General features: G+C 50.0%; 1 protein-coding gene across 2 annotated transcripts in view; it reads left to right on the top strand.

Moving 5' to 3' along the window:
- The window catches only part of TP53INP2 (tumor protein p53 inducible nuclear protein 2), a 104300-nt gene that overhangs the window by 29359 nt on the left and 52309 nt on the right, over positions 1-22632 (top strand). For both annotated transcript variants that reach the window (XM_069652287.1, XM_069652286.1), the window contains exon 2: positions 10713-11080. In XM_069652287.1, coding sequence (XP_069508388.1) covers positions 10960-11080 — 121 coding nt within the window. In that variant the 5' untranslated portion in view covers positions 10713-10959. The remainder of the gene's footprint in view (positions 1-10712; positions 11081-22632) is intronic.

Genomic DNA, 22632 nt, shown 5'->3' with positions numbered 1-22632 from the left:
TGCCAGCCTCATTCCCGAGGTCAGGGAGAAGAGCAGCCCTGGTGTCCCAGTTCTTGCTAGCGGCTAAAATCACGGTGGCCCGCACTTGGAAGTCAGCGGATGGGCCCTTGATGTCCCTCTGCTGGGTCAAACTCTGGGACATTTTGATAGCCGAGAAGGTCACGGCAGCCAAAGCGGGATTGCTCCACCGATTCTGGAACATATGGGCACCAGTACTGGACTATGATCTGAACTATCCGGCCCTGAAACACAAACCGTGCCTGATAGTGAGAACCCTTCACTCTATGGACGACCCGCTACCGCCATCAAACCAGACCGAATGAGGCCCGAGAACTATGCCCGCCGAGAAACGCATGGGGTGGGAGAAGGGGACTCTGTCTTTATGATATGAGAACCTACATGCAATGTGACTGTATAATTTCTCTTGTGTTTTGATTTATAAATAAACAAGTTAAAAAAAAAAGTACTAAATAAAACCAAATGAATGGGTTACCCCAAATGACCTCCCTTTCCCGGCCGAGTGAGGGAAGGGGGTTTTGGTGGGAGCACCATAGTGATGACAAACGGCTTGGAATATTAATAACGTGCTGATGCTATGGTTAGGCAGTACCTAGGAACGTCTCATCACCTCCCCCGGGCCACCACACACAAACACTTTCCAAACGAGTTCCATGGGAGGGAAGCATTTTGTTGTCCAAGGTAATGCTCCTCGTGGCATCTATTCTTCTATGCCAGGGGTCTTCAGACTGTGGTGCTCCCACGGTTTTGGACTACTATTTCCATGATCCCTCACCATGGACTGTGCTAGCTAGGGCGGAAAGGATGTGTAGCCCAAAGCACCTGGAGACCCAAAGGTTGGAGATCCCAGTCTTGGGCAATTAGGTCCCTGGTGCTCCTTCAGGGGCAGGTTGCGCTATTTAAATGCAATAAATCAACCAATTGCATGGCATGTGTTCCCCGTGTGATTAGAAGTTGCACCCATGGCAGGGACAGCATGTCTCCGGTGACGTACCAGTGGAAGGCGTTTTGGGTCTGCCTCACTGCGTGCATGTTCTGTTACTCATCTGTTGTGCTTGCCAGGTCTGTTGGGCCACATTCCTCTGGAACATGTCAGTGTTGTCTCGTGTTTGCCCAGAGTGCTCCCTGCGATTGCTGGCTGTCTGTGGGCGGACACATTTCTTACAGACGGCATCCTGGGATATTTACGCTTTCCACCCTGTGTCTGGGACGCGGAAGGATTCTCGGTTTGATAACGTTGACATACTGACGTGCAGTCAGCCCCTCTCCGCATCTGTCAGCATGTGCTCCCGAGTGCTCGGGTGGCAGGATCAGCGGCTGGGTGGGTATCTGTGCCCTAAGAAATCTAACATAGAATAAACTGCACTGCTGGCACGCCTAGTTGGACCATGTGGGCCTGTGTTCCGAAGGAGTTTGACAGAATAAGGCAGATTTGGTCTCAGTTGACCTGGTGTTCCTGAAGAAACTGGTACAGAGTATATTGCAGTGTTGGCATGTTTTCAGCCGCAAAGGCAATTGTCGCCCCTAGTTTTACACCGAATCCTTCGTGCCAGTGTTTGCCCTGGCAAACCGAGGAGGCGGTATCCCCATGCTGAAGTTAACAAAACCCACAGCCAGGGTCTAACGGGTCGAACACGGAATAGTTTGAGGGAATGGCGCCTACTTTGTCCAGATTGTGCCTACGTCTCTAATGGCTCTGACTGATGATAGCTCGGCCTGTCTCCCCAAGGAGGCTGACCCCGAACCTGTACTGTCCCCAGCCCTGGCGAGAGTGAGATTTTGTCCCTAAGAAGTCTCACATAGAATCATTTACCCATTTGGGCAGTTAATGGCCGCTTTCCCTTTGCAGACTAGATTTGACATACAGGTACAACCTGCTGGTCCGGTGGCATTCCCCTGAAGTTGTTATTTTGGCTCTCTCTGAACGTAAGCACACGTGTGTGTTGTGTGTATGTGTTGGGAGGTGGTGATCGTGTGCATCCTTAGTGCCTGTGAAAAGAGCCAGGTCAGTAGCTCCCCCAAAAAGGAGCCTCTCTCCATTTTATGGTGCGAGTTTAGAACACAGAAAAATGTTGCCTGCTAACCTCCACTTTGCTGTTGTCAGGACACCACCACACGAGGCGTTGGCACGGTCACCTGTTTTTATGAGAAACGAGTAAACGAGTTTGGGAACAGGGCAGAGACAGCAGGTGTCACCGAGGGCAAAAATAAGTCATTCAATGGCAATAAGCAGGTGCCACCCCAAAGGCCACCAGTCTGCTATTCATGGCAATGCGTGGTTAATGGACCTGAAAAGTAGGTGTCTTTTGAGCTCTGAGCTGTCTTGTGGCAATATGCGGTTGCTAGGCTGAAATAAATCAAGTGTCAGAGGTCACTGGTCAGCAATGCCAAGGTAGTAAGGTAGTACTGGACTGAGATACTCGGTTACATGGCAATAGGAAGTAGCTGCACTGAGAAGGCAGGCGACGCAGAGTCTGATAATCACTCTGGCAATAATCAGTTACTGGACTGAGAAAAGCAGGAGTCTCCCAAGAGGCCCCCAGTCACCCATCCATGGCAAGAAGTGGCTTCTGAACTGCGATAGCAGATGCCATAAGGGTCACTTCTGAGCTCTGAGCGATCGGTTACTGGACTGTGAACAGCAGATGTCGCAGATGTCAGCAATTACATGGCAATAACTGGTTACTGGACTGAGATACCAGATGTTGCCAATCAACCAGCAATTGACAATAGGACGTTCCTGGTCTGAGAAGGCAGGTGTCAGAGGCCTTTAATCAGCCATTCCGTGGCAATGCATGATTACAGGACTGGGCAGCGTGTGCCCCAGAACCAGCCAGCAGTAAGTACCCATGGGTGCAATTTTTGCCAAAATGGCCCCGGTCTTCTTTTTTCGCCACTTTGTGGAAAGTTCCTTCTTGAGATAGATTTACTCTGCGCGCCAAACCAGGTTTGGTCCCATTGTTCACTTTGCCATTGGGGGGATTCACGAGTGAAGCCCGCCTCTAGCTGCAGGGTGTCTGGGGTGGGTAGGAAGTGAGGGGGGTGCCCGAAACTCCCTGTGCTTAGTATCCTAAGAGACCCAAATGCACTCTGTGGTGATTGGCCAGCTGACTGTCCGGCAAGCTAGGCTGGAATGAATGGGAGAGAACTGAATAAAAGGAAAGGCTTTTGGCTTGGAAGGCAGAGTACCACTGGACGAAGGAACCGAAGAATAACTTGAAGAGGACGCCTGCTACAGCTCCTGGACCATTGGTTTGCCCGGTGAAGACCTGCTGCTGTGCTGAAATTCCAAATTCACATCGACCGAGAAGCCCCTGCAAGGACGACTTCTCCCCTTGAGTTGGTGGGACCAATCTACTCCAAAGTAAGCCACCTGGACATCCTTCTCGGAGCTGGTTGAATTTCCGCAGAGTTGCTGCTGGAAACCGTTTAGCCAGGGAGAGGAACACCAGATTGTGTGTGTTGCTTTTAAGTTGGCCAAGAGCTACAGGAAGATCCTCCAGACTCCCAGGAAGCAGGACTGAACAGAGTGTGGGACCCCAGAAGCAAGGAAAGTCCATCTCGACAGCCAGGAACTGCTGTGCTATTTGCGGTAGTCATGGGGAGCTGAAACACTGAAGTGCCACTTGTTGGAAAGATTGCCGGTTGCGAGCGGTGACCGCCCCATTGCAGTGCATGAGTCCCCAGACGTCCTCCCTCTTGTCCCCACGACTGAGGCCCAGGAACAGAAATCTGCAGAGCTGCACAGGAACAGAAGCCATCTGCTGCACTTTTTCTTCAATACAAAGGTACTGTAAAGTCTGAGAGAACTTGCCTCTTATTGTAGAGTTGCTTGCATCTTCTACTACTCGCAAGTCTAATCAGCTTGTGGCACTACATTGATTCTTCTTTTCTTCAAAGGCTTCTAAAACATTGTGCAGAGACTTTTCTACTTACCTACCAGAGGTGCTTCATCCTATATAAGACTTTTGCCCATTGCCTTTGGCCTAGCCTTTTGTATTGAATGACTCTTCTTATGGGATCCAAAAGTATTTGCCTGCTTAAGAATATTTGTGGTTTCTTGTTCTAATATCCTTTTCCTTTTACCTACTTTTAGCAGTATTCTAAATGCAAACAGTAAGATATTAATGTGCCCAGCACCCTAGCTATTGAAGTCACCTGAGGGTGTGGGCTGTGTCTGTGGGCCAACCAAAAAGGGTCTTTACTGATTTAGAAACCAATAGTGTACAGTATTGAGGTGTATTTGTGTGTTGCTGTTTAAATTGCTCCCTTCTGAAGAAGGCTTATTCTAACTGACAAATTAATAATTGTTTACTCAAGAAACTGTGTGTGTAACAGTTTATTTGAATACTTGTCACTGTGAATCTCTGTGTAACTCCCCTACAGCTTACATTGACCCCTCTTGAGATAAGCCTGGATGCTCAACACGATACCAACCTGTGTAGTACAAGCTTCTACCAAAGGTTGGGTTTCCTATACCTGTAGTCAGGAGTTGTTTGTAGTGTTCCCAGAGGGTACTGCATACCAACTTTGCCTAACAACTGGAAAGCCACTTCAGTCCTTCTGTGGATCGTTGCCTGATGTTAACATCTTCCCCTCCTACTCAACACCCCCCCTTTCTATCATTGTACCTAGAAATTACCTGTTTTGCATATGGTGCACTATAAAAAGATAGATTACTTGGAATAATTTGGCTCCCTGTGGAATTCTGCGGGTAAAGGAATGTCCGATGGATTGACGGGTTCCTACCTGGATGAGCTGGTGTCTCCTTGCCAATTATGGTGCAACCCGTCGCAGGACAATTTAGTTGAAAGCCATGAGGGAATTTGGGATGTGCTCCCCTTTGCCGAATGCAACAGAGATGTGGGGTAGGAGCAGGAGGCATGGGTCTTCTTTCCCGAGGATGTGCAGAGCATCGTCAAAGACTTGGATGGTGGTGGTCCCGCTGCTGAATCTGTGGCCGAAGCTAGGCTGCTCCTTTTGAAGGAAGTTGAGGTCTGTGATTATTTGGTAGAACTGATTTATGACGTTTCGTTCTCAAATACTGAACCTTTGAAAGGTAGGTGCAGGATTGTGCTGTAATTAGCCAGGCCTTCGGGGATCAAGTGTGCTTGTTTTCTTCAGTAATGGAGTAGACTTCAATGGGTCTGAGAAGATGGCTTGTGAGAAGGAGTCACTGGTGATGTGTAGGATCAGTCATGGCTTCTCCTGTGATGGGCTCCCCCAGGGAGTGGGGCATATTGTCCTCATCTCCGAGATTGCTTTCAGGACAGTGGCTGTCAGTTAGTAGTTCTTGCAGGGTGATGCTTTGTTCCACTGCCTTAAATAGGGTTCTATTATTATTTGGGACATTGTGATTGTGGAGGGATACAGACATCCCGAAATACCTCACTGGTCGTCCTGAGCTTTTGTGGTGTCCCAATGGGCTTCCTGTGCTCTCATGCTTATGCCTTCCGGGAGCAGAGAAGCTCTGAGATCCTGTATGTTTGTGGTGCATACTGCATGAATAGTATTTGTAGCACTTCATGTCAGATTCCTCCAGCTTCTAAACACTTTAATCATAGGTGTTATCATGACCTAATTGGAACTGTGTGTGATTTATAACATGGAAGGACGAAAGGCTAAGTCAGCCCTCGGCACTGCAAAGTGCAGGCTGCCCTCACGTTAGATACCAACGCTTGACTGGTGTAGCTATCCACCTTAGCGTAAAGCTCTTGACTAGCACACGGGGCTAATGTGGGAACATCCATTACTTTGTGTGACTAGCATGGACTTTTCTCATAGTTACCAACATGATCCATTTCATTCTGTAAATCCTTATCCAGTCCTCTTTTGTTTTTCTTTGCATATTGTGGCTTGTAGTTCCACTTTTCCCATTATAAAACCCGGACTACAAGTTCTTGAATGCAAAGAAAAATGTAGGACGGATAAGCACCTACAGATTGGAATGGATCATGTTAGCAGCTATGTTTTCTTTCTATGTTGCAAACATGCAATTTCATTACCTTGGCAAACTAGAGGATTGACACAATTTTTGAGAAAAAATTGAACACATGTATGAATAACCCCACAGAAAAACACAATCATGATGCACAGGAAAGCTCTGGCTTGTGCCCTGGACTGAACCGATTATCTGTGCTACTGTACATCCGCCCTGGACTTATGATGCATATATAAATATGCTGAGGGTTATACAGGAGGGCCAGCCCAGAGGGAGGGGTCGTGTTGTGCAAACACTCTCGGGCGCCTCGGAGCACGGTTCCAGGTGCAGCCTGGCATTGCTGATCGGAAAAGTACTCATAGTACGGGCCCGGCGGTGACAACGCGACACACGTCAACATCCCGCGGGTGAAGCTAAGCAGCCATTGGTTAATATTTCATTCCATCCGCGTAATTAACATGCGCAGTATTTCTTCTAAAAGGTAAAGAGATTCCTTATGTGCACGTATTACTCATACGAGTGTTTATAGAACCCGTCTGTAATCTTTAGTAATGTTCACTTGGGACTCGGCTAAGCCTGTCCGTCAAGCAGGCATGTCAGAAACGAAACACCATTCACACGGTGGAACGAGTCGGGGATGCCTCGATGCCAGCTTGCCCCTTCGCACTCAGTGCCAGGCTACTCTAAGCGCGTGGCACACACAGAAACTTAAGACACAGAAATTAGATTCGCAGGAAAAGAAAGACACCAAATCTTGACTTAACTTAAAAAAAGGGCTGCAACCAGTCCATTACTGTTAACATAAGAGGACATCATTCCTGTCAGAGGAGCTGACCTGCTTTCATCTGTGTTTAACAATTCCAGGGCAGCCCTTTCGCTGAAGCATCCAGCGACTCGGCCCTAACGCGGGTTCAGGGCACAAAGTCGAGGGACCACCAGGGTGGACGGCGTTTTACCACTTTTTTGAAACGGCGGGAACACGCCGCCCCCGACCCCCAGCCCACCAAAATATAAGTACTAAGACTTTTTTGTGCATCGAGTTGATTAAAGCTCGGGAGTTAAGGGGTTAAGGATTTTTTATTTTTAAAGAACAATTTCCTGCACACAGCAGTGCCGTGGCTGGGAGTAAAACCGAGGTCGCGCAGGTGGCAGGTGAGTAACCACAAGACCACACGAATAGCTGATAATGTGGACACCTAAAATGTTGCATATTGACTTCCTGCTGCTCTACAGGACGTGTTTTGTTTAAGATTCTTCGATCTATAAAGGTGCACATGTTTTATGATTAGCCAGCAATGTAATAAATCATCTTGGCAAATGCTTATTTGGTCTGTACACTTTCTTCAAATGTGAAAGACCAATTTGCATAGTTCATTTTAAGATCTGTTCAGTTCCTATGACGCCACATCCCAATGTGTGTATCAGATTCCAGCTCCCCCCACACTACATCCCCCCCCACACACTTTTTTAAGTTTTGCACACCTGCTCAGGTTCAGCGTTGATTGCTTAATGCATCATTTCCAACTCGAGTGCCAGACCACAGTAGACACAATAGCAGCGCACCGCCCACCTCGGCTCGGCTCTGCTCCACTCCACGGATATGGCACAATAGGAGCTGAAATCCACCCGGATGATGGTGTTACTTGACCCCTCACTTCCCGTAGCTCCACGTGCCCTACTCTGGTAGGTGGCCAAGTAAGAGTTTACCAAGTCTGGAGAAATGGTGTTACACCAGGTGCACTAACAACAATAAAAGAACTAGGGCTGTACCGAATAGCATATTTAGTATTCGGCCGGATACCGAATAGTTTGTCAACTATTCGGCCGGAGCCGAATAGTTTTTTTTTTAGGCAAACATATTCTAGGGCGCCTCACCGTGATGAGGGGGCATGGGGGAACATTACAAATCGAGGCCTCTGGGGTCGGAAAAGTGCCTCGGCGGCCTCATAACTCTGGGGGGGGGGGGCTGCGGCCCCCATATGCAATACAATGTCGGGCCACCGGCTTTGGCCTGGTGGCCCGACAAACACAACATTATTGCGGTGAGGCCGCGGGGGTTCCCTGTGGCCCCGCGGCCTCACCGTGCTCAAGGGGCGGGGGGGCACATTTCACAGCGAGGCCGCCGGGGTCGGCAAAGTGCCCCGGCGGCCTCATGAGTCTGGGGGGCCACTCCTGTAGGAGCGACCCCCCCCCCCCCATTGCAAAACAAATGTCGGGCCACCGGCTTTGCACCGGTGGCCTGACCCGCATACCTGAAATTACTGCGGTGAGACCGCGGGTGATGAGGGCGATTGGGGGGGGGGGGTCACTTACCTGGTGATTTCTCCGGGTCCGGGTGCTGGCATCTGCTGGAGCCCGTCTGTTGGCATAGGAAGCGAGGGAAGGGAAGAACTGTTCCCTTCCCTAGCTTCCTATTTCAATACGTTAGGCTGGTTCCTCTGTGGTCAGGCTGCAGAAGCCAATAGGCAAACAGCTTGTTTGGCTTCTGCTGCCTGAACACTGTCAAACTTTCTATGATTGGCTGTCATCTCCCAAACAGGTAGAGGGCAGCTAATCATAGAAAGTGGACTTCGGCTTCGAGTCCCTAAACAGAAACTATTCTGCCGAAGCCGGATAGCTGCATTTCAGCCGAACTTTGGCAGAATAGGGACTCGAAGCTTAAGTTCGGTACAGCCCTAAAAAGAACTCCTTGGCACGTGGCAGATCCTCACATACCCGCCCTGGTGTAAGGCGAAACAAACATTGCGGCAGTCCGCCCTACAGCACACCGCCAGGCAGGCTGGATCTCTTGTGGCCCTATTGGTGGCGATTCGGATGCCATCACCACAAGCTCCCCCAGCCCAGAGGCCCGATTCTGTGGGTCAGGGGGCACAACATGTCAGCCGTGTGCACGTGACATCCCAGTACAATGCTAGCCATGTAGAAAAGGCGAATTCTGCAGATCCCGAGCCATGTGCACCTCTTCAGCTGTGCATAGTGTATGTTTACTGTCTGATATTTGCATCTCAGCAGTCATACATGAACTCTGCCAGTCTGTCAGGCGGGGGACAAAGCGCATTCTGTTGGAAAGGCTTGGAGGGGAGACAGGGCAGGGGGCGTTCGTTTAACGCAATGACTAATGACTGAGCCTATATTATTCCTTTGTGTTTTAAAAAAAAATCTTAAACAAGCGATGACCATTGAAACCGATGGGACCGCTTTTCTGTGCCTTTTGTGTTCTGCTGCCCGAGCATAAAGTAACAAATAAAAAAAGCAGGTTCAAGAAAATCCGGACATGATTGCAGTGAATGCGCATTTGAGTTAACTCTTTAAACACCGTGTTTCATGTGCAGCTAAGCAATCTTGAATCCACCTTCTCATGAATGGATGAATTCCTTTTGAAAGAGAAATTGACTTGAATTAGGGGTAGTGGTGGTTTGTGGTCGACTGGGGCGTAGCCAGTAGAACTTTTGCACAATGAGATCTTCTAAGCAAATCCGGGTGGATGACTTGGGGACACATGTCTACTATAAGGAGTTCTGTGGTGCAGGACCCAAAAGAAGTGGCTCACAGGCACAAACTGCGATGTGTGACTGTCTGAGTATTAGCTCATTTTGAGCTCGGGCTAGTGGTTCACGCTGCATCTCCCGCCACCAGCCTGTCTGAGACAGAGTCCAGTTTGAACCTGATTCTAGCCCCTAACCAGTCTAGCTCTTGTGCAGGTTTGTCAAGTAGCCTGAAGGGACCTTAGCTCCCACCTTGTGTTTTTGGGAGGTTTTCTTTTCCCCCTTGAATCTCACCTAATTTTAAACTCGGGGGGTCTGGCTTTTCAGTTGATGACACTATTATCGCCTTATAGACCGAGGGAGGATCTTCGCTTCAGGCCATAAGATTAAAAAGGGTCATTATCCCAAGCGTTAATGACCTCCCATGGTCTATAGGCCTATTGACACCCAGTGCTAGTAGCAATAAAGTGTTTGGAGCTGTGGTGGTGGACAGAAAACACGTTCGTTGAATAATGAGTAAAGTACACAAAACGTGAAGCAAGTAAAATGTAGGTTCATTTGTAATATCTAAATAACTTGTTTGTCTTTTGAAGGTAGGTATTTTTTTATTGTACGCTTGCTTGAAGTGGGCAGTTTTAGCATGAGCTTGCTTCAGGTGCAATGTTAAAATGGACGGTTTTTCAGTACGAAAGTGAAAGCGTTCTTCCATGTTTTAGCTTTCACCTTATAGTATAGGTTGCAGGGTCTTGTATAAAGTCTTGCTGGGAAATTGGAGTACAGTTTATTGAATGCTGAGAAATGCTCACTGTTGTTTCCCTGGCTGCTTCTGTGTTATACAGTCAATACCAGTATTTAATCACTGACTTCCGAACAATGTGATTGGATGAGAGGAGGGCAATTTCGACTTCTATGTGCTACTGAATCTATTTTAAAGATTGCTATTTAATTTCTAGCAGTGCTTGATGTATTTAGTTTCAGGGGGAATGTTCTTGAGAATTCCTTTAGACAGCTTGGTCCCCACCACCAGGGGTGGACGCATGTTTAGAGTGCTCTTCATTTTAGTAGGCCACTTGTCACAGGCAGTGTGTGAATTGTTAGGTTGATGTTTCATTCTGCCAGGACTGAATGGATTGCCAGAGTGCTTGTCCTTCCCATTAGTTCTGGATGACTTTCTCACGCCAATATGTCAACTTCCCCAGAACAGAATCCATCTTTAGAGCTTCCTTTCATTTTCACCTCTACTGAATGCATTTCTCTTCCTTTCGCAGGTCTTTTGCACTAAAGCCAAGAGAGAAACCCGGGCCAACCACCTTCATATTGGCACTTAACGGACACTGTCTTTGCTGAGAGTTTCTGTGAAAAAGGAGCGCTGCTGTGGAGGACACGTATAACCACGCCTTCCATTTACGAACCGCAACATCGCTCCCATTCTGAGGCCGGCACTCAGTCTCCCTCCTGTGTGTGTGTTTTTTTTTGTTTTTTTGTTGTACAAGGACAAGCGTGATCCAACCCACCATGTTTCAGGCAATAACCAGCCTCTTCTTCAGCGAGAGCTCCTCCGACTGCCCGGACGAGGAGCCCAAGGCCTTTGTGCTAGAGGAGGAGGATGACGGCTGGCTGATTATCGACCTTCCCGGTGAGAACACCTGCTCTGATGCATTGTGATAAAAAAAAAAAGCATGATGAGCCTGGGGGAGTGATGAAAGAAATGTTGGGGTCCCAAGGGAGAGGTATAACCAGCAGAAAGGGGGAGATTGCCCTAACACTGCCATCAGTGGTGAGCGTCCAGAAATATACCCAGCTAAGGAGGCCACATCGCTAGAGTCTTGATTTCAAGCTGGGATCCACAACTGGTGTAGTACGCCCAGTTCTGGAGCGTATATGCAGAGTTTTGTCTCACTGGAGTCTTGTCTTCAGTTCTAGAGGCAGCGACATCTGAAGTACTATCTGTTTCTGAGCTAGAGCATTTTCTGCAGTGTTCTGGAAGGCACATCTGCATCATTGTGTATGATTCTGAAGAGCACATCTTGAGCATCGTCCCTAGTGCTGGAAGCACACATCTGGTTGTGAAGAGCTTGTATCTTCAATGTTGCGTTCAGCTCTATAGGAGATATCTAGAGTATTGCATCCGGAACTTGAACAGTGCGTAACATGGGTCAGACAGGTAACAGCAGACATGTGATAAAAATGGACACTGGTTTCCTCTGTCCGTCATGTGAAGAGGGCTTAAATCAGTATATGGGTGCAATAAGATGGATATATTCAAATTCCGAAGTGCAAGTCTTTATATTTCAATAGATGACTACCCCTAGAACTAGTGTCACAATATGAAACTGGTGTGGAGGGAAGAGGAAGAAGAGGGGTGGCGTAACCTAACTACATATACTTTTGTAGAACTAGTAGCTAGTGAGGGCTCTTTGCAGGAGTGGGGTGACCAAAAAGACAAAATGAATAGAAGAAAGGCTGAAAGTGGCACAGAAGAGCGATAGAGACGAGGAGGAAGCAAGGCCACCAACAGAGACTTCTATATTATGAGCAGGCAGGCTGGTGGCACCTTGTGATCCTTTGCCTCACCAAACTCTATATTCCTACTTGCTATCTCTCGTGGAAAGCCAGCCTTTCCATCACAAGAGGTTAACTTTACTACTGATTGCCCTCATGTCTCAGCCCAGTAACACAGAGAAAATAATATTTGACTACCCAAGATCTCATTGTGCCAAGGGGCTATGCTGTGTCTTAGTCGCAACGCGTGAATCGGAACCCTGTGCCATACGCTCAGGACTCCCACCTCAACCTCCTATGCACTTCTCATCAATGAAACACAGCTGGGCCTGTTTACGCTTTACATAAAGTCCTCGGGGAGAGGGCTGTTGCAGTACACCCCATTAATGCAGCACACACTGCTCCCCTTCTTTCAAAGGGAAGGCTGTACATTGAAGGCCCTCTAGTACAGAGTCAGGAGGGGGGTCCGCTTTCCATTCCTTCTCTGTTGCATCTGGTAGCACCCAGCAGTGGGCACCGAGCAGTGACACCTTTGTGTTTGCAATGTGGGTGGTTGCTGATAGGCTTGCAGCCTGTCCAACGGCCGCAAACATCACTATGCTACAGTATCTTTCTTTAGAAATGGAGGGCTGGGGAGTGGGACAGCGAAAGAGGCATCCCACGCAAGACGATGAAACAATACATCACTGAGCGTGTCTAGGGCCGTTTTGCATGGAGAGGTACCAAATGCGACATGGAGAACAAGAGCTGTGTGTGTCTAGGGGACAGAGCCATGGTGGGACGCCGAGGCAAGTCATTCATGTCTGAGGGCACGCTCGGACTGGCCTGTGGGGCAATAGGCCTATACCTTAACCAAAAATGCAAAATATTAGTGTGGCACACTTTTTTTGGCCGATGTGGGCCAGTTTGATGATTTAGTTCACTATGTGGCTAGTAGTTTTGACCATTGGTCCTGAATAAATATTCTTTAAAATGCACAATTTGGATCACATTTTATCAAAATGTTCCCCTTTGGTACTACTCAACCAGGATGTCACAAAAAGAATGAATTGCCATTTGCAACAGTGGCCCACTTTTTCATTGGTGCCCTAAACAATTATATGCCACAGTCTGACCCCGTTTGAGGGTGATTAAGTTCTTGACTCCTCAGTAATATTATGTCTCCTAAACTGTCGACTCTGGAGAGTGTTATCGGCAGTGGAGTGAGAAAGGTAGGCGATGTACCTCTCACCCACCTATTCTGACATTCCTCTATCTTCCCTGTAGAACCCCACCAACTCCTTACTCCTAAAACATTTTTTGGGGGGTGCGGGAGGGCAGAACTTGACAGCATACCGTTCCTAGGTGCTGCAGCCCATCCACCGCCCCACAGGGTCCGCAGGATCTGTTTCACGCTCTCTGGGACAAAGGGCCTCATTACAACTATGGCAGACAAGGTATGAGCGGTGCCAGGAAGGGACTGGCACCGTTCATACCGGGCCGACACATTGCGAGTTCTGCAGCGGGTCCCACTCTGTACGCCTGGTCAGACCAGACGTGCAGAGCGGGACCTGCTAGCAGAGTAGGATGCTAACAACGGGCCCGTCAATAACGGGTCCGTTGTTTGCATCCTCCCCAATCCCATTGAGCCCTATGGGGGCTCAAATGGGAATGCGGACGTACCGGGTACGAGTCCCGCGAAAGGGAATTACCAGGCCCTCCAAGGTCAGAATGGCCCGGTAAGTCCCCTTTTGCGGGACCCAGACCCGAGTTTTGGAGTAGCCATGCCGCTAAAAACGGCATGGCTAACTTCAAACTCGTAATGAGGCCCATAGTGTCAGACCACGTAAAAATAGCTGTGCTACAGTCGGTAATGAAGCCGTCGTCGCACTCGTGGAAAGTGACTTTTGGTGTCCGCTGGTTGAACGTCTCAGGAGTGGAAAAGAGCCCTTGCGGGCCACTTGCTGCCAATGTCAAACCAAAAGGCCAAACACAGCAAGATGTTCTTTTTATACCTCGGGGCTGGACGCAGAGGCGTAGACAGGGTAGGGCCTGAGGGGCAAGGCCCACCCAAAATCTGTAAATGCCCACTCAGCAGCGCTGTGTGAGCATTTGCAGATATTTTTGTCAGTGCAGTGGGCCCAACTACATTAGCTTCAGGCCGCATTTGCTAGGAATCCTGGCTACACGTCACTAGAGCAGAAACCCATATGTTAAGAGGCAGGGCGGTAACCTACCAGACATCGTAGCTATTTTTTCGTGCTTAAGTTTTGGGCGAGAGAGAAAAGCAATGGCGGGGAGGGAGTGGTGAGATTGAGCCAGAGGCTGAGCAATGAGGGTGATGGGGCACAACTTCATGCCTGATGCCTCCTTCTTTCCTGAGCACACGGCTGGTGCTAGAATAAGCCACTTGATCGCGGCCTAGCTTGCCACTGTGACGTTCTCCATATATTACCCACATCTACACACCCATGTGTGGGCACAACATGCAGTATCCACTCAGACAAGCCACGTGCTAGAAAGCCAGTACGTTGGTAAAGGGTGCAATATAATTGCCTGTTACACTGCATACATTTGTCAAATTTAACTTCATTACAAGGAGGATGGGTGGAATTGTCTCTGGTCATGCCTGGACCCACCTATGCACCCATTACTTCCTATTCTACACTGCAAACATAGGTAAACTAATTTATAAGGCAACCTCGGCCCCCGCTTAACAGAGGAAACTCGAAACTGAAGCAATTATGCACACCCACAGAGGACCCCAGGATCTGGCTCACAAGTGCACACACTTTCCTAATGGCAAGTGTGCATCTTCCCGAGGTTTCAGGCAGGGTAGGGAAGATGCTATTAAAACTAAAGGTGTATTGCTGGAAGGGTAACTATTAGCATTGCTCAGTAAAACTCTTCAGCCCATCATTTTCCAGCACATCCTGCCTTTACAGGTGGGAATGACATGCACCCATACGTAGATCCTAATCCTGTTCTGACTTGCTTTCCAAGCTACACTTCACCAACTATGCCCATTGAAGCCGAAACATGTTTGTGGTCTCGTGCCGAAGGCATGTGACCTAGCACTCTGGGCTGGACTACACCTTTGGGGTATGATCAAGCCTGATTTGCATATAGACTTTTCCCTTCGATAATGGCACGGCCTCCTTAAAAAACAATGGTCTGCAGGGTTGCCCAGAGTAATGCATTGTTTGTCTAATTCAAAACCATCCAGCCATCAACCTTCAGTTTGGCTTATGTCACTTGAGTGGGAAGGGTATGCCCAAATGTGAGTCCCGAGCCTGCTGTGCCTAGGGACCCAAGCTCCACCACCCTGATGATGCCCAATGAGGCTGAAATATGTCTGCGGTTGTCTGCGTATGCAGAAAGGATGTGACCTAGCAATTTGTGGTGAACTGCCCCTTTGGGGGAAGGGCTCAGCCAGAGTTGCATATGGTCTTTCGATCTTCTGTGATGGCATGCCAGGCTGGAAAACTATGGTCGGGGGAGGGGGGGGTCTTGCGTAGAGCATTAACATTGAGGGGCGCGGACAGGCCCCACCCTGAGCCGTGCCACGTGGGACTTCTGTGTTTTGGAGATTCTACTGATTGACTCAGACCAAGATGTAGCTCCAGAGTGAGACCAGTCCATTAGAAGAGTTTAAAAAAAATAAAACCAGCCTAAACTAGGCACTGATGTGGAAAATAATAAGTCATCCACCCAAATCCACCCCAATGTTGCAGATTAAATGCTAATGAATTGGGATCATTGCATCATTAAGCCTGGGCAGGGCAGGGTGCTTTGAGTTAGGAATTAGGAGCGCTGGGATACATTTTCAAGTAGGCATGGGCCTTGGTGTTGCAGCCTCCGGCTGGTGAGCTGCAGACGTTGCATAAATTGGCACACGGAGGTAGGAGCCATGGGTGGGGGAGGAGGGCAGACTGTGGCTGGTGCAGATTCTCTTCCATACTGCAGTGATGTCATCGCCTGCGGACCTGCTTGCATGCAAACAGATTCCCTCATCGCCTTGCTTCGTGCATTTTAGAGAAGTGCACTTCTTTCCCCGTCAGAGAAGTATATCCCTCTCTTCTTTCCCCGTCGGAGAAGTATAGCACTCTCTTCTGACCAATCCCAGCCTAGCTTTCTTCCAGGCATTTGGGGCTTCATTTCCATTCTCCAATGCCTTTTGCTTATTTTACTTCCGGCTGTTTTATTGGGCTGCCTATGCTCACTAGTGTCCCAGAACAGGCGCATGCCTGGCTGCAGTTCCAATTATGAACTGAACAGGACACGGTGGCAGCCTGTACCACAAACAGTAGTCTCTCGAAGGCAACTGAAAGGTGTAAGAGGGACAATGCAGAACATGTGTATGTACGAAGCAACACTACAGAATATTCTTTACTTCCTGGTGCCATTGCGAAAGTACTGTTGTCAATCCTACCAGAGAGTCTTAAGCCTTCCAAATTAACTCCCCATATGAGGGTCGTTTCTTACAGCAGTGCCTGCTGGAGCGTGATTCCTGCAGCGACCCGGGGAGGGCAGGATTACGTTGTCAGTGGGCGACATCCTGACCTAGATTTTAGTAAAAGCACATGTCTGAAGAGGCAGCTCAAGCCTCATCCACATTCCTGGCTACTTACCCACTTTGATCCCAAGGCGTTTTCCTTACATAAGGGGGGGGGATCCTCGAATTGAATCTCCTTCTAAACGATCTGAGGCAATGCCACTGGGGGGGTGAGACTCAGACGATTGTGTGAGGCTTTTATAACCAGGAATGTGAATTCTTGAATACATTAAAACATAATATTGTCTTCGTTCATCAGATCGAGGCTGCAACGTCCTCTATTCTTCTGGCCTATATTCCCCTGCGTCTTCCGCAAGAACTATGAATTGCAGAGGACGTGTATGTAAACATCCCAGCGGCACCTGTAATTAGCGGGTGCACACTGGACGCTGCCCTGCCTGCCACTGCCGCAGATAAGTGGTGAAGTCGGACACTTCCTCAACCATATCCCGATCCTTTATTGTTAATAGACAAACTAAGCCCATATCAATGGGTTCTCCCATGGTTTGTCCACAATCTTTGCCATGGTTCTCCTCGAGTCAGATTTGGGCACCAACTTGAGGGAGTTCTTCAGCTTTCAAATTTCGCTCCAAAGTAACCAATCTTCAGAGGTAAAATGTAATGTGGGTGACTCTGAGGTCTTGTCCCCAAATTCTAAAGACCTGGGCCAAATCTGAAGAATTGACAGCTCTGGTGGCAAAGTCAAACACTTTTTGTAAGGAAATAAATGGAAAAGCTGTTGATTGGTGTGCACTGGGAGCACTGCTTATAGTTTTGACGTTTCATGTTTCTCGGTAGGTCGAACGTCGGACTTCTCACTTGTGAGCTCGGGCAAATTGCTTGAAAATCTGATTCCCAGAAAATAAGAAGGTTTTGTGGTTTGTCTCCATACTGCCTCTGGTTTCCAGAGTTTATTGAGGCAATCTGGAAGTAAGCAGCCCATCACGTGCTCCTATAGGTGGAAGACTGCACTGTGTACAGATGACCAATGATCCAAATTAAGGCTGCGTTGAAGAGGGTGTTCAGCCAGTCTCTTTGCCGGGTTGAGAGCCCTGAAATTTTCTATTGGGTCAATGAAAAAAAGAAGTCTTTTAAATAAATGTAATGTATTCAAACTCTACTTTAAATTAGTATTTTAAAAAAAATGTGTTTACATTTTTATGATACTCTGCCTCAGATAAAAGCTAATGCTCTGGCATGGCCCCATGGCATTACTGCTAAAGAGGGAGATCGCCTGACTTGGCAGCCACCTTAGATAGGCCTTGTAATTAAGAGGCAGTGCAGTAAAGAGCCACTGGAACCACAGTGGCAGGGGGTTCTGAGACCAGACTCGGTCCACGGGGTCAGTTGCAGCCCAAGTAGCACCATGGCCCTCATGTCTTGGTTGTCAGGCCAGAGCAACAGGTGCTCTCAAGTTTCCCGTGGCCAAGTGTGAGAAGGCCTTTCAATCCTGTTATTATTATTTGGATTCTGGGTCTTGTAGTTCCCACCTTCCCCATTCAAAATGTAGGAAAACTAAAAAAAATTGAATTCGAAGCAAAAACGGGACTCGTGGCCTTCTCTCCCAGGGCCATGTTAGCAGTTACTCGGACTGCATTACCGTGAGCCCCCCATTCGCATACACACACTGACACGGAGACGTGATGTTGCTCGTGTGGGCTCCCCGGTGGCTCTGCGGCCGCCGGGAATGCCCCGTTTATTTATACAGCACACGCAACGGAGTGAACGTCACCCCGTCGCGTGCGCGCCCTTCAAGGGCCAGCGCCACACTCCTCCTTTTCCATAACAACAAAACTTGAAAAAGGATGGTCTAAACTACCACACATTTAACAGCACACATTAGAGCACCCACACGTCCCTCGTTTATTGGCAGCCACCCTGGATCCCCCGATGGCACTTTGCCCAACGGCCTGGACGGAACTACCGGCCAGCCTTCCCATCTCAGTCTGTCACATAGTCTGTAAGGCGGGCAGGTTTCCCACGCCCTGTTCTCAGGGGGTACCTCCTGCCAGCCTCTCTGGTTGGTGTCCCTTCGCTTGGTCCCCCACGGGCCGGAGAGTCCACTGTGGGGGTTTGACCCCCCTCCTTCGTCCGGTGCTTCTTCGAGGTCCATGGCCTCTGCCCTCGGCTCACCCAGTCTCTTAAAGAAGCTGGCATTCCTAGTCACTGATGTAGTTCCATCGGATGCGGTCACCATGGACCCCTTGACCGCCACCACGTCCAAAGGGGCCGGTTCATACGTGAGAGACAATTTTCCCTCTGGGTGAGGATTCTGCACCAGCACTTCGTCTCCAGGAGCAATCCTTGGGGGTCTCAGACCTCTTCTGTTGTTTTCCATTTCAGTCCTTGCCCTTCTCTCCTCTTCCACCTGATCATTGTCAATGACAGCCGGCTCTCGCTCCCCCACTTCAGGTATAATGTCTCTCGGGCAACGCTGGAACAGTGCCTCTGCTGGTGCCACACCCGTAGAGGAGTGGGGTGTCGTCCGGTATCCTCGCAGGAACACATACAGCGCCCTTTGTAGGCACTCGCCCTTTCCTTGAGCGATCCTAAACACTTTGTTTAGTGTGCGCATCATGCGCTCTGCCTCCCCGTTAGCCCGAAGCCAGAGTGGAGTGACCTTTCTATGATGGATGCCGTAGTCCTTCATGAGGTCTGCGAAGCTCTCTCCTTGGAAGGGCGCCCCATTGTCGGAGCACAGGACAGTGGGTAGACCGTGGGTGCCAAAGATCTTCTCCAGTGCTATCACCACCTTGTCGAACGCCACCGACTCCACAAACTCGACCTCGGAGTACCGAGACCACTCTTCCACCACTACTAGGAAGTGAGTGCCCCTGGTTGTGGACCCACAGTCAGCATGAACCACTTCCCATGGCCTGGTCCCTCGGGGCATCGTTTCGATGGATGGTTCGCGCTGGGCCGGTGAAGCAGCCTGGCACCACACACAAGACGACACAAACTCCTCCACCCTCCTTTCCAGCTCCGGGAACCACACCTTTTGGCCGAGACGAGCCTTTGTTTTGGGGGTGCCTTGATGACCCTCGTGCGCCAGGGCGATGATTTGCTGAACCTTGGCCTGGGGGACCACAATCCTGTCTCCTCTCAGCAGGAGCCCAGACTCCGAGAATGTCAATTCTTCGCGCACCCGCCAGAGTTGCTCCAGCGCTACTTTGGCCTCATTTGTTCTTCGGCCCAAAGCTTCCAACACAGTCTTCCAGGCACCTTGCCCCATGGCCGTCTTCAGTATTTCAAAACACTCATCATTTTTAGACGCCTGCTCCAACTCCTCCACCTGCATCGATTTCGGCGTTGCCGTTTCAATGACAAGCCGAACATGTTCATCTGCTTCCTCTGCCGACGTGGACGCCTCGGAGCCCCCTCTCGGATGTCTGGAGAGATAGTCAGCAGCGTTGTTACTTCCCGGACGATAGATCAGTGAAACTCCATACTTGAGTAGCGCGAGCATCCAGCGCTCTATGCTCACTGGTGGCTTCGAGGAGGACCCAGCCATGATGGCAGTAAAGGCTTGTGGTCTGTAACCACAGTCACTGGTCGCCCCAAGATATACAGAAGAAAATGTCTGCAGCCCCACAGCACCGCCAGGGCCTCTCGCTCGATTTGTGAATACTGTTGCTCGGTGTTGGAGAGCGCCTTGCTGGCGTATGCTATCAGGCGGATTTCCTGATCACTCCCGACTTGGGTGAGGACCGCCCCAGACCATAGGGGCTGGCATCCACAACGATCTCAGTCTGTAGGCTCGGATCAAAAAACGCCATGGTGTCCTCGGCAGCCAGAGCGCCTTTGATCTCATCGAAGGCCGCCTGCTCAAGCGGCCCCCACTGTCAGACGGTGTCCTTCTTCGTTAGTGCCCTCAATGGCTCCGAGCGGGATGCCAAGTTCCGAATGAAACGGCCACAATACGTGACCATGCCCAGAAAGCTCCTCACATGAGCTACATTCACCGGTGGTCTGGCCTCCTTTATGTCCCTCACCTTGCGGGGGTCAGGGGACACCCCGTCCGCCTTGAAAACAAATCCGAAAAACTCAATGGTCGTTTTGAGAAACTCACATTTGTCTCTATGCAGCGTGAGTCCCAGTGAGCGAAGGCGTCCAAATGTCTTGGCGAGACGCGCCAGATGTTCCACTTCAGACTTGGCTTACACCAGGATGTCGTAGCTGATGTTAAGGACTCCATCCAGGTCTGCCAACGCCCCTCGGATGATGTTCTGGAACACCTCCGCAGCCGATGAGACCCCAAAGCTCAGCCTTTTATATCTGTACAACCCCCGATGAGTGGTAAATGTCGTTATATATAGCGGGACTCGGGGTGCAGGACCACCTGATGATACCCTGCTCTTAGATCCAGCTTAGAGAAAAACCTCACCCCTTGCAGTTCCGTTATGATGTCATCAATGGTGGGGATCAGGTGCCGCTCCCTCTTTATGGCCTGGTTGGGGAGGCGCATATTCTCACCGCATCTGGTTGTTTGGGCTTGCGGGCGATCACAATGGGGGACACCCCCGGGGTGGGGCCTTCCACCTTTTCAATGATGCCCAAACCGACAAGGTTGTCCAACTCCTGGTCCACCCGCTCTCTAAGGTGGAATGGCACCCGCCGATGCTTGAGCGCCACTGGCTGGATCGACTCATCTATGTGTAGCCTTACAGGTTCACCCACCATCTGTCCAATTCCTTCAAACAGGGAAGCGTGCTTGCCCAGCAATACCTGTATGTCGTCCAGGTATACCGAGTATGCAAATGTCACAATTCCAAGGGCCTCGGCCGCTGCACAGCACAGCAATGTGTTGTTGCTTACTGGTGTGACGTAGAACCTGGCTCGGAGTGATGTGTTGCCATACTGGACTCCTGCCACAAACACGCCGTCCAGGGGGATTGGCTGGTCTCCCCCAAAAGTGAAGATACATGCCTTTGGCGTCGCCAGAGCCAGAGGTGTCTGCATTGAGTCATAGTGTTGTCTGGCCATCACATTAACGGAAGCCCCAGTGTCTACTAACATTGGTATTGAGTCCCTGTTGACCAGCACGTTGCACCTGGGCTGTCTCTTGGAGTGGTTCTCAGGACGCCAATGCTGGACACAAAAACACGTTTTCTTCATCCTCCTCCTCCTCCTCGTCACCCGCCTGAGGGGCACCGTCCTCGCCCTGGTCCACCTGGGTGACATTCGACAAACTCTGGGCGCGGAAGAAACCAGCCCGGACAGGTCCTCTGGGAACCACCTTCGGAGCTGTGGTCCTACACATCCTGGCATAGTGGTCCGCACCCCCACACCGGCCACACTTCACACCCACGGCTTGGCACTCTGCTGGGTGCGGAAGATCGTATCCGCATTTCATGCAGGAGTTATTCCCTGCTGTCACTCTAGGTCCTTGGCCACTTGCGGGGCGTCTAAGCCCACGGCCCCTGCCAACCGCGCAGATGTCATCCGGCTTGCTGGGGCGCACTCCGGCCTCCATTCTGGTTGCTCGCAGTTCGGACACCTCATGGCATCTGCCAAGTTCCAGGATGCGGGGAAGGGTGATGCCAGGCTCCCGCAGGATTTGGCGCCGCAGTTTGCCAGACACACACCCATGTATGAGTTGGTTGCGAATCATGGTGTCTGGGTCATTCCACTCACACGGCACCGCCAGTCTGCGCAACCTCCCATAGAAGACATCAAGGGTCTCATCATCCTTTTGACGCGCCGCCCCCATGAGGAAACGTTCATAATCTGCATTTGCCATGGCCAGAAAATGGTTGTGGAGCGCATCCTTCGCCGCCGCGAACGACCCATCCGCAGGTTGCAGGGATAAGAATATCTCATGTACCACAAGGCCTGCAGAGTACAGGGTGGCCAACTTCCTGTCATCACTAGTCTCCATTGTGGCCCTGAAATACATCTCGAGTCTGTCCATCCACATCTTCCACCTCGGTCCCAGACTTGATGGCGTGCCTGAGACATCAAACTCAGGCATTGGTTGTAGGGCCCCAGGTGGCTTCAGCAAAGGTCTTGGCGGCAGGATGGGTGGTGGCTGTGGTGCAGGAGCAGCCGGTTGTTGAGGGGCAGCTGCAGCCGCTGCAGCTTGGCTCATGGTGGTAAGCACAGGCACCCCAGGGATGTCCAAAGAATGGGGCCGCAACTCACCACCACACACA

This window comes from Ambystoma mexicanum, chromosome 3p (assembly GCF_040938575.1).
Source record: "Ambystoma mexicanum isolate Mex_15411 chromosome 3p, UKY_AmexF1_1, whole genome shotgun sequence".
Lineage (NCBI taxonomy): Eukaryota > Metazoa > Chordata > Amphibia > Caudata > Ambystomatidae > Ambystoma > Ambystoma mexicanum.
Note: the sequence above shows the minus strand (reverse complement) of the source record. Positions and strands in the feature narration are given on the sequence as shown.